The sequence below is a fragment of the Lathamus discolor genome, chromosome 21 (genome assembly GCF_037157495.1).
Source record: "Lathamus discolor isolate bLatDis1 chromosome 21, bLatDis1.hap1, whole genome shotgun sequence".
Lineage (NCBI taxonomy): Eukaryota > Metazoa > Chordata > Aves > Psittaciformes > Psittacidae > Lathamus > Lathamus discolor.
The window spans coordinates 4,426,928-4,442,997 of record NC_088904.1 but is presented as its reverse complement, the minus strand read 5'-3'; the positions used below and the strand labels follow the sequence as shown (position 1 = coordinate 4,442,997).

The window sequence follows — 16,070 nt, the reverse complement described above, 5'->3', positions numbered from 1 at the left end:
AGGGGATTTTTCCCCAGTTCTTGCTAGATTTCCCCCAGCACAAAGCCTCTCCATTCATTATATGCTGTTGTTAGGGAGGAGTGACCTGCCTCTTGCTCCCTGCACAGCATCAGTGAGGAACGCTGCCCCATCTCCCACCCATCACGCGTTCTGGAGGTGCTGTGGGCTTTCTCGGTGCCCCTGCTTCTGCCTGGTGTTATCCCCTCTCATTTCTGCTGGGCTGCTCCCTGCTAATCCCTGTGTAATCCCAGCCAGTGTGTGAGCCCATGGAGGGGTTGAGCATGCGGGCCGGGTGCGTCTGCGTGCTCTGCTGAGCCGGGGCCTTGTGTGAGCTGCTCCTTCTCCCCTTTGTTTTACTCCATCAGGATCCCCTGCCTGCATCTCCCCACGGTTGTGTTCAGCTTTGGAAATGTTTTAGCTCCCTGAGGCATTAGTGTCTTCTGGGAGGCTGGTGAATGTCGGAGCCTTTCCTTCTCCCCTCAAGCACCATCTCTACCAGTTGCCACCATCACAGGCAACTCCATGAGACACCACCACCAGCCTCAGGGAACGTGAGACCCCAGCTCTGTGGTGGTACCCAAGGAGGATGAGGTCTCCCACCCATCCTGGGGTGCAGACCAGCCCTGCAGGTCCCCAGTCTCCTGCTGCAGAGGGTCTGGCACAACATACCGGCTGAGCAGCATCCCCTTCCTGCTGGGATGGAGACAACTTGGCTCTTTGGCCAGCGTTTCCCTCCCCATGGAGCAGTGATGCTGACAGATAACACACACGTGTGCGCACGCCTGCGCTGGTAACGTGGCTATTCCTGCGCCCTGCACTGAGGGCGAGCAGGAGGAGCAACGTGAGGGCTGCTCGGGAGCATCTGAGCACCTTCCTCCATGAGCCCTGTGCTCCATCCACTCACCACGGCGAGGTCCAGCGGAGCCCCTCCGCACGTGCTGCAGCGTTACCCACATGTGTCGGCCCCAAGAAGGCAACGGCACAGCTCTGGCGCCTGGAGAGGTGAGCAGGGGCTGCGCCGCACCACCACCGCAGCACTTGAGGGAGCCCGATTCCCATCCACCCAGCCAAACCGCAACCATACATCCCTGCTTCCCCTGACCAGCTTGGCTGCGCTCCTCACCTGGCAGAAGAACACACGGCAGCGAAAATAAACACGGAGGGAAGCGAAGCCCCTCATGGCCCGGCGAGCGAGGTCTGCGTTCCAAGAAGTAATGAAGCCCAGGGAATGGAAAATGCATGTCACTTGGCGGCGGGCTGGATGCGCGCAGGCGTCCGCGCCGGCTGCCGAGAGGGTGCTTGGCTTCCACACGGCATGGCCACGGCACAGCAGCTGCGCCAGGCCCCGCCAGCGGCACCGCGCTGAACTCTGACATTTGGAGACGCAGAATAATTTGGCTTCATTATTCCCCCTCTTCCCCCCGAGCGGTCCCTCGAGCCGGGCTGGAATGTGCGTGGTAGGGACAGAACCAATCCCATTAGCACGAGGAGATTGTTTTTCGTTTGGGTTTGTTGCTGTTGAATCACCCATGGCTCCGAGTCTTTGGGGTGGGTCATAGGCAGGAGGATGGGGAGAGGACACCCATGGGTGTGTTTGTCCCAGGTGCCTGCAGTTCGGGGCTCCCTTGCCAGCCTGGCTGCCTGGTTTTGGCAGCTCCACAAGGTTTCCATCTTTGAAGGCCATGAGAGCCTTGCTGCCCGCTCCAGGGTGGTGCCAGGGAAGGTTTGAAGGAACACTGATAAGGGCAAGGGCTCAGCTCCCATGCGCAGGGTCAGGAAGATGCTGCAAGGCAGCGGCACTGCCAGAGCTCTCTTTGAACCCCTGCATCCTCTCCTCCATCCTCACCTGCATCCTCACCCTCACTCCATCCCTGCATGGAGACTGACAACCACTGGAATTAAAGCTGAGTTTACAGCTCTGTGTCGGTCAGGACAGCGCCGGATTGCAGCCATGTGCAAGCAGGATCCTGGCCAGGGGCAGCGAGAGGCAGCTGGAGCAGCTCGAAAACATCCTTCCCCAGCTGAGAGAGGAGCCCTGGCTCTTTCTCCATCATCTTCAAAAGCTCTGCTCTGGCACGGCCCAGAGCTGCTGTTTCACCCTGATTGTGCTTTCTCATGAAAGACCCTCATTCCTCCAACATGAAGCAAGAATAAGGAACCTCCCGCTGGCTGCTTTGTGTCCAGCAGCATCTCCCTGGGATGTGAGCAGGAAGGGGAGCAATAGGTGCAGACCCAAATGAACCAACACCGCGTCCACTCTGAACTGGGAGAATCAGTCACAAGCCATGAAGTTGGGGTTTGGCACATGCGTATGTGCAAGGCAGGGACTTCTCAGAGCCCTTCCCCACCCTGCTGCCCCAGTCCTGGGCTTTCTGCCTTGTGCAGCACCCATGGCCCATGCTTTTTCCAAGCAGAGACATCCCACTGGGACACAGCACAGGGCTCTGGACACCCAGCAGTGACAAGGAGCTGTGAGTGCTCCTCAAGTCCTCCTCAGCACGGGTGAGGTGATGAGAAATAGGGTGAACAACACCACTGGGAGCAGATGGCAAGAGGAGAGGGAAATCCATGTGGGAATGTATTCACTGCATGGCCCAGCTCCTCTGGACGGTGGAGCCAGGACAGAGCCCAGCAGCGGAGACTTGCTGGGGGGTAGAAAGGAAGGGGCATGTTCTGGAGGTGAGAACAGCCCAAAGCAGCCACAGAGAGAGCGGCCGGGGGGGCTGCCAACCCCAACCAGCTGTGGTTGCTGTGGCTGGGCACAAGGGTGCTCACTGCAAGGATGTGACCCACTGGGGGCTCATGGTTGCCATGGGCTGGAGGGTGCGATTCTGCCGTGGGCTGGCTCGCCCATGACTGATGAGGCCACACACCATGAATCCTGCTTCTCCTGCGAGAGAAAGGGGGAGCGAGAAGGAAGAAGGCGTTGGATGGAAACCCCGGCTGCCTGCTGCGGGGAGTGGAACCAGCTGATTTCATGCGTCTCCTTCTCGTTAGAGTGGGGTCCCTCCTCACCTGCTCCCAGGCATGGTTCCTGCACCCCGAGCCAGCAGCGAGGAATCTGACTCCAGCTTAAAGGCGAGGAGCTCGTCCATGGATCCCACCCCAGGAGGGGACGTGCTCGGAGCCGGGTCTCCAGCTGTCTGCACCCATCCTGTGTTTTCCACCAGCCCCTGGCTGGGGATGCAGAGCGAGCCCTGTGGGGGGGTCTCACCCCTGTCTGCTCCTGCTTGCACTCAACCACTGCTCCATCACTGCAGGGTGTCTGGGGCTGTCAGCACCCTCACCCAGCCCACGATGGGGCTCAGCACCCATACCTTGTGCTACGTGTGGAAGGTGCTGGAGAAAGACACCTCCTGACACGCCATCCGGGGCACCCGGGCTTGGCTGTGGCCCGGGGACTCTTGCCCCTGCATCACCAGTTTGTCCCTACCCCAAAGGCTGCTCAGCACTAGGCTCCCATCTCTCAGCCCTTCCCTCTTGTCCTGTCAGCCCCCGACCCCCCTCTGCCCACCCTGGCACCCTGAGGCACCCCTGGCAGCCTGAGGCACCCTGCAACCTCTGAGGACCCTGTGCAACCCCCACACCCCAGCATCCCTGCAGCGTGGCCATGGCACACGCTGCCTCCAGCACCGGAGCATCCTCCACATGGGCAGGGCAGGCAGCGAACTGCAAACCCCTTCCCTGTCCCCTCCGTTGTGGGAGCTGATCCCAGACACAGAGCTCAGCATCCCCTCGGCATTGCCTAAATTCCGATGCAGGGATAGAAGGGGCCGTGCTCTGGCAGCTCTTTGGAGCTCTTTCTTTGGCTGTGACTCGTAACAAGCACCCCAGCATCCATCCGCAGCCCCGCGGGGGTCGGGCAGCACCTCCTCATTCCCGGCTCCGCATCCCAGCTTAAACAAGCAGCCGAGGCCAGCTCCCAGCCCCAGCTCCTCGGGGCCCCCGTGCTGCTGCTGGCTCGAGGACGGGACCCTGCTGAGCTACTGAAGTGCTAAAAACGAGCCTGGAGGCCCTTGCGTGAGCTTTTGTGTCGTGCTTGGCATGGGGAGAGCTCCACTGCGGCATGGACGCGGGAGCCGCGCCAGGACAAACCCGCTCCACGTGCGGGGGAAAGGTGGGAGCGCGGGGGAGCGTGCCCCGGCCCTCGCCAGGCTCACACGAACTCCACGTGTGCACGGCCCCGGCTGTGGTTTTCCTCCTGGGAACGGGCGCTGGGATGTCTCTGGTGGGTGATGTCAATGGGAAAAGGAAAAGCCCTCGTCCCCCAGCCCTTCTCTCTGTGCGTGCCTGAGAGCATCATCCCCACTGTGGTCAGCATCCTCCTCCTCCTCCTCCTCGCAGCGGAGGTCCGTGTTCACCAAGCACACCCACCCCACACCAGCTCCCCACGGAGCACAGCATCCCCTTATACACCTGAGGCTGGCTCTCTTGATGCAGGGGACCTGCCAGCCCTGCAGCACAGAGGAGCATCACTTCATGTCCATCACTCCATGTCCATCACTCCATGTCCATCGCTCCACGTCCATTGCTCCATGTCCATCACTCCATGGCCATCACTCCATGGCCATCACTCCATGGCCATCGCTCCATATCCATCATTCCATGTTCATCGCACCACATCCGTTGCTCCATATCCATTGCTCCCTGTCCATTGTTCCATGTCCATTGCTCCACATCGTTGCTCCATGTCCATCACTCAGTGTCCATTGTTCCATGCCCATCGTTCCATGTCCATCGCTCCATGTCCATCGCTCCATGTCCATAATTCCGTGTCCGTGCAAAACAGCCCAAGCAGGAGATTTCTCTCCAGTTTGCCGGAGGTTTCATCTTGGCTCAGCTTTGGGACATAAGCTGGGAACAGACGCACACAAGGGCTCGAACCTGCTGGTGATGGGCACCAGTGAAGCCACCAACTCATCCAGGTCTGGTACAAACCTTTTATTCCCCCTCTGCCCACGCTGCCCAGCCTGAGGCTGGGTTTGCCTTTGGGAAGCCCACGGCCCCAAGTGGTTGCACCCCAGGGATGGGGAGAGCCGCCGTGGCCCGTACAACACCGCAGAATCCATGAGCTTTACACTGAGCCAAGTGACAACGAGAAGTGTACCCCAAAACAGACACGAGACCCCCCTCACCCCCCAGCCCCGCTCCCCAAACCCAGATATGTCGCACGGGCATAAGTGACACGGAGCAGCACAGCAGTGGTGGGATGGGTACAAGAGCCCCCTGCCACACCACACCACAGCCCCCCGAGACCACGGGGAGCAGCCAGCACATGGGAAGAGCCTAAAAACCCAGGGAGGGGGGCACAATAAGTTAATCTGTACAGATGTGTTAGGTGATGTGGGGATGTCAGGGACCGCCACCGCCGGGCACAGGGCGCCAGGGGCCAGTGGACCACATGCCAGTGCAGATCAAGCTGTGAAGAGACGCACAAAGTCAAGTGATGGAGAATGGTGGGGAGATGCCCTGGCTCACACTTGGCTGGGAGACCCTAGGGATGGGCCTTTGCTTCCAGGGCTGTGAGCCTGGGTTCCTGGAGGCCGGCTGCTGCTAGGTCCTGCCATCAGCTACAGCTCTGCACCAAGCAGGGATGGGGAGCCCAGGCAGAGGCATCCCAGCGGCTCCCACCTCCTGCCCGAGCAGCGCGAGGCAGGGAAGCGCCGCCTGGTCCCCTGCTCGGTCCCACCATCAACCCATGGGCCCTGGGACCCGGCGCCCCGAAGACATCACGGAGCAGGGAGGGGAAGGAGGCACCGCAGGGCCCCTCCGCAGCGCCAGGAAGGGGCCGGCTGGGTCCTCGCGTGGGCACGGAGGCAGTGGGATCCGCTCCCCTCGCCGGCTGCCAACGCCAAATCCATTCGCCACGTTTCGGCTCCCCGAGGCAATCGGCTCCGGCCGGCGGAAGGGAGCTCCCAGGGCTCGGAGACGGCGCCTTGGAGGCTCAGCCCAAGGTGGGAGGCCGGGGATGTGCGGAGCCAAAGCCCAGAGCACTGCAGACGCTCTCCATCCCCCACCGCAGCCGGCTCCCTCCTGCCCAGCGCTGGACCCGTGCCCGGGGGCCGCGGGGCCCGGGGGGCTCCGGTCGGGAGGGGTCGGACCTCCCCGCCACGAGAACGGGCTCCCCCGGCCTCCCCGCTCTGGCAGCTCCGCTCTTGGCTCCCGAGTGCTGGAAACCAGGATCCCAGCAAACAGCACGTCTATGGAGCAGGCAAAGCCACCGCCTGGCTCCCAGCGGCCATCCCTGGGGACGAGAGTGGGACCGAGCCAGGTTCTCCCCGTGCCAGAGCCAGAGATGCTCCTCCAGGAGCTGGGACATGGGGCAGCGGAGCAGGACCTGGGATGATGCCATGGGGATGATGACAGAGGGGATGGGAAGGGGTGGGAGCGCTACACGATGGTCTTGTCCAGGTCGACTTTGAGGGGCAGCGGCCCCGCGTCCTCACCACCGTGTTCGGGGCAGAGGGCGACGGCGATGACAGGCGGCAGGGGGAAGGCGCTGGGGCCATCCAGGTCCTCCAGGTACTCCTTGTCCCCATTGATGCTCAGAGGCTGGAAGAGAGGAAGAGGGGATTGTGCAGCCCCGGAGCAGCCCCGAGACACCATGGGGCTGGTTGGAGAAGTGCCACACAGCATGGACGTGCCAGTGAGCCCGGCACGATGGCTGGGGACCACACACTCTGTATGGCCGCATCTCAGCCCCACAAGGCTCACCCAGCCATGATGGGAGACCTGGGGTGTTGGGGACCCCCATAGGGTCCCCCCAGCTGTGCTGAGCACCCCTCGCCCCATATACCTGTGTCTTGACATGCTGCTCGGGGGCAGTCACCAGACTGGCACAGCTCAGCCACAGCATCACCATGATGGAGAGGAAGAGGCAGGCAGCCAGGATCCAGCGAGGAAGGCCCGAGCGCCTGTAGCACCCCACCACCCCCCGCCAAAGAGAAGAGACCAGTTTATGGCAGGGCTCAGGGTGGGAATTGGGGCGGGGGGGGGCCCTGTCGCAGCACAGCCCCGCACAGCCCCGCAGCACTTACTTGGACATGCAGCCCAGGAAGTCGTGCTCCGGCGCCGGCTGCTCCGGGTGCTGCCCCTTGGCTTTGCCCCTTGGCTCCTTCACTGGGGGCTTCTCCCCCTTCACCCGGGGGCCTGGCGGGGCAGAGGCGATGCTGAGCCCGGCAGCCACCGTGGGCACCCTGCCCTGCTCCCCATGGTGTGATGCAGGGGTGCCAGTGGTCCCCTCTCCCCCCGGGAACCCTCTGCCCACAGAGGATCCTAGCAGCTTCTTGGAGCGGGTCCCACGTCCAGGCTCACCCCACTGCATGGGCATGGGAATGTAACCAGACCTGGGAAGGGGGTGATTTGTTCAGCTCTGGAGAAATGGGATGAGAGACAGAAGGGATTGGAAGATCCTGACCCCCAAACCAGCTTCGAAATCCCCCCCAAACCTGTGTGGGGCTGAGGGACATGGGGAACAGCTCCTGGTCCTGGCTGCGCTGGCTGGATCTCCGGCACCGCAAGGACTGGATATTCCATCTCAGGCTGGGACTGGTGGGAGAGCAGGGAAAGAGGGAGAAAGCCATGAGCACGGGGGTCCCCACCCCTCTCACAGCCATCAGAGAGGGAACACGGGGACACCCCCACCTGGAACACCACGACTTTGCCATCGTCTGCCTGCAGGTAGAAGGTCCAAGTGGAGGAGATGAAGCTCTGGGCAGAGCTGACGATGTCGTTGCAGAAGGTGGAGACCAAATCGAACATGGAGAACGCCGGCACCTTCAGCTCCAGGCTCTGCAGAGGAGCAGGGGCATCGAGTCCCCACCATCCCCTCATCACCCACCACGGTGCCAACCATCACCCACCACAGTGCCAACACCCGCCCCAATGATGTGGCCTGGCTGCTTAGAGCTGGGGCTCAGCACAGGCGATGTGGGATGTGCAGGACGTGCGCTCCAACCCCAGGAGGGGCACCGGCCCCGGGGCTGTGGTCCCCACGGCCACCCCCAGCCCTGTGCATGCACCAGCTCTTTAAACAAGAGGCAGGAGCAGCGGAGCGGCCGCGGGCGTTCCTCTCCTGGCAGCCTCTCGGTGCCCTGGATTCTTGGCCGTCGCGGCAGTTTGTTATTTTTAAAGCATCCCCGCTGGAATCCGCTTGGCTGCTCCCTGCCACTGGCTCCGAACATTTTCCGACAGCCCCTTGCACGGTCAAGGCAGCAAACAGGAAATAAATAGGTCAGATTCTGTATCTAATTATTATGCTTAAATCTGCTTTGCTGCTTGGATGGGAACCCGGAGGAAAAATGCTTCGGGGTGGGTGAAGGGGTGGCCCAGGCCTCTCCGTCAGCTGGCGGCCCCTCAGTGCTCATCCCAACCTCGGAGGGGCTGGGAAATGGGGTCAGACACTGGGAAGGTCTCAAAACCAGGCTGCAAAGGGGTTTCTCAAAGGAGCTGCAGCTTTCTCCAGCACAAATTGATCTTCATCTGCACGGGCACAAAGCCGAAGCCTCCTCCCTGGGCCAGGGACTGATTCCATCAATAGGGCAAAAGCCGAATCGATGAAATGTAGGAGGGAAAAGTGTTGCCAACGGCTGCGAAGGGTAACAGCGAAACTGGGGATCTGCCACAGTCACCGGTCAGAACCTCTGCCCCTGGGAATTCAGATGTTTGGATGGGTGGATGGTGGATGGATGGATGGGTGGATGGATAATGGACGGATGGATGGGTGGATGATGAATGATGGATGGATGATGGATGAATGGATGGATGGAGGATGGATGGATGGATGGATGGATGGATGGATGGATGGATGGATGGATGGATGGATGGAGGATGGATGGACGGATGGATGATGGATGGGTGGATGGATGGATGGATAATGGATAGATGGATGATGGATGGATGGATGGATGATGGACGGATAGGTGGATGGATGATGGATGGGTGGATGGGCAGATGGATGGACGGATGGATGGATGGATGATGGATAGATGGATGATGGACAGATGGATGGATGGATGATGGATGTGTGGGTGGATGGATGGATGGATGGGTGGATAGATGATGGACGGATGGGTGGATGGATGATGGATGGGTGGATGGGCAGATGGATGGATGGATGGATGGATGGATGATGGATAATGGATGGATGGATGGATGGATGGATGGATGATGGATGATGGATGGGTGGATGGGCAGATGGATGGATGGATGGATGGATGGATGATGGATAATGGATGGATGGATGGATGGATGGATGGATGGATAGATGATGGATGAATGGATGGATGGTGGATGGGAGGATGGATGGATGCATGGATGGATGGATGCATGGATGATGGATGGATGGATGGATAGATGAATGCATGGATGGATGGATGCATGGATGATGGATGGATGGTTGGGTGGATGGATGAATGGATGGTTGGGTGGATAGATGGATGATGGATGGATGGATGGATGAATGGATGGATGGATGATGGATGATGGATGATGGATGGATGAGTGGATGGATGGATGATGGGTGGATGGGAGGATGGATGGATGAATGGATGGATGAATGGATGGATGAATGGATGGATGGATAATGGATGGATGGATGGATGGAGGATGGATGGATGATGGATGGATGGATGGATGGATAATAGATGGATGAATGGATAGATGGATGGAGGATGGATGGATGGTTGGGTGGATGGATGGATGATGGATGGATGGGTAGATGGATGATGGATGAATGGATGGATAATGGATGGCTGGACGATGGTTGGGCTGCATATGTGGACTCTTACATCCAGCCCCTGCCACCTCCTGCCTTCAGACCCTTTCGGGAAGAAGCCAGATGCAAGGACAGGGCTTGGTGGCACCAGGGACAGGATGGGTGGGTTAAGGGGGTGAATGGGAGGTCCCCATCTCCCCTGCCCTCACCTTCTCCTTCCTGCTCTCCACCTCGGGCAGCTGCTTGCGGCACCCGGTCACACAGCCAAACTGCTCCTCTGCGCTGCTGTAGGCCTCAGTGCATGCTGCAAGGCAGGAGGGGGGATCAGGATGAGCCCAGCACCCCAGCACTCCCCAGCCCGTCCCAGTTCACACTCTGGGTGTAAATGTGCCCCCGGCTTGGTTTGCAGCAGGGCCTGGATGCGGCCCTGGGGCACAGCGCAGGGCAGGATGCTCAGGAGAGTGGGAAGCGGAATGTGGGGGACCCCAAAGGAGGGAGTTGGGGCGCGGAGGCCGCACAGGCACCGGCTCCTCACCTGCCTCACACTCGGCTCTGGTTGTGTTCAGCTCGGCGCTCGCATCCACGAAGTGACAGATGGAGAACAGCCGGCAGCCCCGGTAACAGGCGTTGAGAACAGCATCCTGCAGCGAGGAGGAGGAGGACAGCGTGGAGCTGGCACCAAGCTCAGCCCCGTGGCTGCGCCGGACCCCCCCCCCCCCCCCCCGCGGCCCCCACACACCCAGTTTGGGGGCATAAGGCAGTGCCACCCTCCCGCAGGACCACGGCGGGGCCTGGCACCCCAAACGTGGGGGGATGGCACCCGGGGTGGGGGGGTGAGGGGGAGAGCTGCCTTCACCCCACGGTTTGCACCCACTGTGAGGTCTGCGGCCCCACTGAGGATGTGGCAGGTCCCCCCTTCTCAGTTGGGGTGCTTGGCACTGGCTGGGCCTCAGCATGGGCTTGGGGAGGGGGGGGGGGAGCTGCATTGAGGTGGTGCTGGGAACACAGTGGGGGTTACATGGGGGGGTCACTGCACCTCCACGGGTGCACGTTTGGGGTGTCCGTGCTGTGGGAGCGTGGGCAGCGCCGGCGCTGGCACAAGAGGCAGCTCCAGCCCAGATGGGGGAAAACAACTCAGCCCCCCCCGGGAATGGGGCCGGGTGCGCTCCTGCCAAGGCACTGGCCTAGATCCAGCCCGGGGCTGCGGGTGCCACCACCCGGCCCCCGGCGTGTCACGGCCCCGGTAGCCCCGATCCGGGCCTTTCTGGGATGCTCCGTGCCCAGCAGCGAGCGCTCGGCTCCATCCCGACCCCCGCTGCCGCTGCCCGGAGCGTGCCCACCCCCTGCCAGCACCGCGCCTGTCCCCGCGGGGTGACGCCCCCACCCCGGGGCAGCCTCTGAGGGCACTCAGGCCCCGCACGGCTGAGCCCGGGGTGCACCCCAAAGCTGGGGGGGGGGTGTGAAACCACCGCGGACCCCCCCAAAGCTGTGCTGAAAACCGGGGCTCCCGTGATGCCTCCACGGTGCTGCCGTGGCGGTGGCCGCTGTGGGGCCGTGTGACGGTGGCGATGCCGGTACAGGGTGGGTGCTCCTGCTCCCCCCATGTGCCCCGGTGCTCCCGGTCCGTCCCCCCCTTCTTGGTGCCCCTGACGCTCCTGGTACCCCTGGGCGCCCCCGGTGCCGCTGCTGCTCCTGGTACTCCCGATGCTGCTGATGCTTCCGGTACCCCCCATGCTCCCGGTGCCCCCCGCTGCTCCCAGCTCCCCCCCGCTGTTCGCGGCACCCCCGGTACCCCCGTGCCCGGTGACTCACGGCGGCGGCCCTGCGCGGGAGGCTGCGGCCGCACTGCCCGCGGCACCCGGCGGTGTCTCCCAGCTGGGGCGAGAACGGGTCGGTGGCGGCGGCGGCGGCGGCCAGGGCCAGGCCGAGGGCGAGCAGGGCCCGGGGGCTGCGGGCGGCCATGGCGGGCGCGGAGCGGAGCGCACCCATCGCCGCCACCGGCCCCGCCGTGACGCGCCGTGCGCCGGGAGGGGGCGGCGGGGGGAGCCGGGGGCGGGGGAGCAGCCGCAGCCTGCGCAGCTCCGCCGGTACCGGCACCGGCACCGACACCTGGGCCGCGACGGGCGGTCGGTGCTGGAGAGGGGCGGAAGGATGGGGGTGCAGGGGCACCGGGGGACGCGCAGGCACCGGCGATGCTGAGGGACCCCGGGATGCAGGAGGAGCTGTGGAGCGGGGAGTGCTCGAGCGCTGCGGGGTGCAGGAGAACCGGGGACCAGAAGGCGCAGCGGGACCGGGGGCTGTGAAGGACGCCGAGGGAAGCAGGGGACACACAGGGATCAGAGGGGCACAGCAGGCCTGGGGTGCAGAGAGATGGGGGGAGCAACAGGACAGACACCGGCAGCACAGAGGGAAAGGACTGGGGAGAACAGGGGGTCTGGGGGGACCAGGGTCGCGTTGGCACTGGTGGCACACAGGGCAGGCCCCCCAGGGAGCGGACCGCAGGAGGGCACAAGGGGGCTTGTCCCCAGGCAGCGTTGCCCCCAGCCTTGCCACCCTCCATGGCCCTGGGGGCCTCCCCGAGTTGCCTTCGTGCATCGCACCCTCACCCTCCTCACCCTCGCCCCGCGGGGCCCCCCCAGCCGGGGCGCTGGGCCCTCCCTGACACCCCAGATTTACAGCTTTGATTTCCCAGGGTTTACGAGACATAAAAGGCGCAGGCTTGGCCCCGCTCACCGCTGCCCTGCCCATGAGCCTTATTTATGGCAGCACCCCAAAGCGGGCCCGGGGGGAGGAGGAGGAGGAGGGCTGGGGGCTTCGCTAACCTCCAGCCCTAATGGGGAACACATGGCAGGACCCCGGCGTGGAGAAGGGGGGGGTGTCCCGGGCCCAGCTCAGGATTGAGGGGGGGCTCCGCACCCCGGGGCAGGGGCAGAGGGGTGCGGGTGGCCGGATCCCCTCGGGGGTGGCTGGGGGAGCACAGCCCAGTGTCCCCCCCCCCGGGAGCAGGGAGTGGGGCCTCTCCTCGCCCCGCTGCGCTCCGCCAGCTTATTCATCTTGTTAATCAAACCAGGGCCGGGAGAAAATGTGCTCGGGCCGGGCTGGCGGGGCTGCCAGGTCCCCCCGCTCCCCCCTTCCCCTCCTGGAGCCCGGCCAGCCCCTCGGCCTCGTGTCCGGCACCGGTGACTAATGGCCAAGTAAATGGGGTAGATTGGGGGCTGTCACCGTAAATCACGGCACGGCGCGGCCGCAGGTGAGGTTCCATTGGCCGGGGGGGGGGGGGGTTAGAGCCGGAGCCCTGACCCCCGGCCAGGACCGGATCCCAGCGGACGGAGCGTGGCGAGCACCGCGCCGCCGCTGCGCACCGCTCCTGCCGCACCTGCCCGCGCCGCGCCGGGCGCCGGCCCCGCTCCATCCTCTCGCCCTGGCCCGGCAGAGCCCTTCCCCAGCCGTCACCCTCCCTGGGCAAACGTTTGCTGCGCTGCCTCCTCCCCTCTCGGTCCCTCCGCGGGTATCGCTGCTGACCCGCATTTTCCTTCCCGGAGCCTTCCATGAAGCTCCCCCACCCCGGTCCCGCCGTGTCCCGGCCCCGCAGAGCCCATCCCTCGTGCTCAAGCACCCCCTCGACATCAGCCACATTTTTGCCCCCTTCTAGAAATCAGCAAACCCCGTCCCGGGCCTTTCTGTGCCTCCCAAAGCAAACAGAGGCAGGAAGGTGCGGCCGCCCGCAGCGAGGATGCTCTTGAGCGCAAGGGTTGTGCTATGGGGGGTGGCAGGGAAGGGGTTAAGCGGGTTATAAATTACCCATGGATGTGGAAATGTGACTGAGAGGAATATAAAGCAAACTCTGACTGCTGGATTCTTTGCATTTCTAGCCTCTTTATTTTTCCCCCAGGTCACTTTAAAAGGATGCAGGCAGTCAGAGGCAGCTCCGCTGCGCCTCTTCTCCTGCTTTTTCTGGGGTTTGGGGGGGTTTTGCTGTTTGTTTTTTACGCCCTGGCCCTTGAGCCAGATGCTGTCTCTGTCCAAGGACTTTCTGGAGTGAGCTCTGCCTGGGAAATCAAGTGATTGGATTAATTCAGGGTAGATGTGCTGGGCCCAGCCGCAGTGACACTCGATGGAGGGCCGGCAGGGAGGTGGTGGCTGGTGGGAAGCCAGAATGAGGATGCTCAGCCCAGGTCTGGGGATGTCAGCAGGGCCACCCCGGGGGCCTGGATCTGTCCGGGGAGGGTCAGATCCCAGCTGGGCATTGCGGGGAGCTCACGGCTGTTTGGGAGCTTGGCCCCGCAGCCGGATCCTGCCCTGCGACGGGGCAAAGGCCCTGGGAACGGAGCCACGCCGAGGGGGCAGCCGGACCACGGCAGCCCCAGGGGACCCTCGCACTGACGCCGCCAGCACGGCCTGAGGGTCAGTGGGGGCCGGATCCTGCCCCAGCCGGTGCCTGCGGGCTGGTGGGCAGCAGGAGCAGCCCGTTAAAGGTCACTGTCAAAGGGCAGCGCTGACCGCATCTGCCGCTGCCCCGGGCGCTGACTCAGAGCCGGAGCGCGGCTCCGTCATCCCCGGCTGCTCCCGGCGCTGCCGTGGGGCCGGCTCCCGACCCCCGCGTCTGGGGACCTCGGGCAGGGCAGGGCTGGGTCTGTCCCCCCCGTCCTGTCCCCGTCCCACAGCTTCGGGTCCTGATGCTGCTGTGAGACGGGGAGGGCGACACCCTCGAGCCGTGTCCCGGGTGACACCAGCGGGGACCGATGCTTCCCTCTCCTCCCAACCCCGCTGTCCGCCCATCTCCCCCCTGAGCCTCCAGCACAGCCCCAAGCCACCTCCCGATGTTCCTTCGCTGGATGTTTGCTCCTTTGCCCGATGTTTCCCTGCTTCCCACTTTACCCTTGGCTCCGGGTGGAAGCGGAGGGGCTCGGCTGGGGGCAGGAGCAGGCAGGCGGGTGCAGCGGCGAAGGCAGCGCAGGTGGGCAGCATCCAGGGCTGGCTCCCGGCCCGGGGTGGCTTCCCGAGGGGCCGCGGGCGGTGGGTCGGGACCGCGGGCGGCCTCGGCCCCCGGGGCTGCCGTGATTCAGCCTCCGGGCTGCGGCCGCTGCCGCCTCTCAGGCTGGGTGGCTCCGGAGCCTGACGTTTTTGGGAAATTTCAACAGAAACGCTTCAGAAGCTTCCAAAAAACAGGACGATGGGAAAAGGCATTGTTCTGCCTGCCCCCCCCCCGCTCCTTGTGCTCCGCTTCCTAATCCCTGCCGTCCCAACAACCCCCGTGTCCCCGCATGGCTGCGGGGCTCAGCACCCCCTGGCGCAATGGGGCAGGGGCTGAGCCGTGGTGCCACCCATTTGGGTGACCCCCGTGTTCCCCGCTCTCTGCCCCCTGCACGGAGCGAGGTCCCTGTTCTCGCAGCCACGGGTGCAGGGTGCAGAGCTGGGGCAGGGAGCGAAGGGACAGCGAAAGCCCCCGGACAATGGCCCCAAGGACCGGAGATGCCCCCAGAGCCCCCCACAAACCTCAGCCATGGCTGCGGTCCCACAGCCTCGGGGTTCCCATCCCTGGGCCAACCTCAGGGTCAGGGCCACCACGTCCCTGCACGTCCCCTCTGTGTTGGGGGGGAGCATGACCCAGCGCCCCCCAGCACGGGGGGCTCTCAGGGCACCGCATCCCGCACCCCCCAGCTCAGGGGACCGCAGGGACCCCCAGCTGAGGACAGCCCATGCGTGGGGACAAGTGGCCTTGAGAGCACCAAGACCCAGGGCTCTGCCACTCACCCGGGGGGCTGCAAAGCTCCGGTTGCCACCGAGTCCCGGGCGGGGGGACGGGGAGAGGCCTCGGGATGGGGAGCGGTGCCCGAGGGGACACCTTCGCTGTGGTGCCAGCGGCACAGCCACCACCGGGCTGTGCGAGACCCCCGGGGACAAAGCCAGCCCCGAGCCTGGTGCTGGAGCCACGTGGGGCGTTTGGCCCATTTTTTGGTGCTTTTTTCTGGGGGGGGGGGGGGGGCACCAGAGGTGATGCTTCCATGGAAAACGTTGGGATTTTCGGGAAGCAATTCCCGTTTTCACCCCTGAATAGGCAACAGGAGGGCTCCGGTCTCCTGAACGCACTTTCCATGGGAGAAGCCCCAGGGGCCCGACCCCTGGGGCACGGGAGGGTCCGTGGGGGCCACGTGTGAGTCACCGGCCCCGGGGCGGCTCCTCCTCACCTACGGCGGGGCTCGGGGCAGCGGGACCCGGGGGGCAGCACCGCGGGGCAGCGCCGGGCGGGCGCCGGGGGTGGGCACCGGGGCCGGTACCGGAGCGGGCCGGCGGAGCCCCGGGGCCGGTGCCTTTCTGCCCCCCCGGGGGCGGGCCCGGGCCGGGCGGGGCGGGG

At 64.1% G+C, this 16,070-nt stretch overlaps 1 protein-coding gene across 2 annotated transcripts; it reads right to left on the bottom strand.

Annotated features, from left to right (window-relative positions):
• Positions 1–5,156: 5,156 nt before the first annotated feature.
• Positions 5,157–11,701, bottom strand: TMEM59L (transmembrane protein 59 like). Of its 2 annotated transcripts, none has more exons than XM_065699833.1 (8): positions 11,528–11,701; positions 10,251–10,356; positions 9,925–10,019; positions 7,645–7,791; positions 7,449–7,548; positions 7,038–7,149; positions 6,797–6,938; positions 5,157–6,552 (listed from the first exon to the last, which is right to left on the bottom strand). In XM_065699833.1, exons 1-8 carry the CDS (start codon positions 11,675–11,677, stop codon positions 6,391–6,393), a joined length of 1,014 nt encoding a protein of 337 aa, XP_065555905.1. In that variant the 5' UTR covers positions 11,678–11,701; the 3' UTR covers positions 5,157–6,390. The 2 variants fall into 2 exon arrangements, with proteins under 2 accessions (XP_065555905.1, XP_065555906.1); XM_065699834.1 differs by having other exon boundaries at positions 6,797–6,914.
• Positions 11,702–16,070: the final 4,369 nt, after the last annotated feature.

Excerpts from the sequence above, each read along its gene's own strand:
- TMEM59L (XM_065699833.1), bottom strand. The coding sequence starts at position 11,677 with ATGGCCGCCCGCAGCCCCCGGGCCCTGCTCGCCCTCGGCCTGGCCCTG. Across the intron at positions 10,357-11,527 it reads TCCCGCGCAGGGCCGCCGCC|GATGCTGTTCTCAACGCCTG; the intron begins GTGAGTCACCGG and ends TCCTCGCTGCAG. Across the intron at positions 6,939-7,037 it reads TTCCTGGGCTGCATGTCCAA|GCGGGGGGTGGTGGGGTGCT; the intron begins GTAAGTGCTGCG and ends CTCTTCTCTTTG.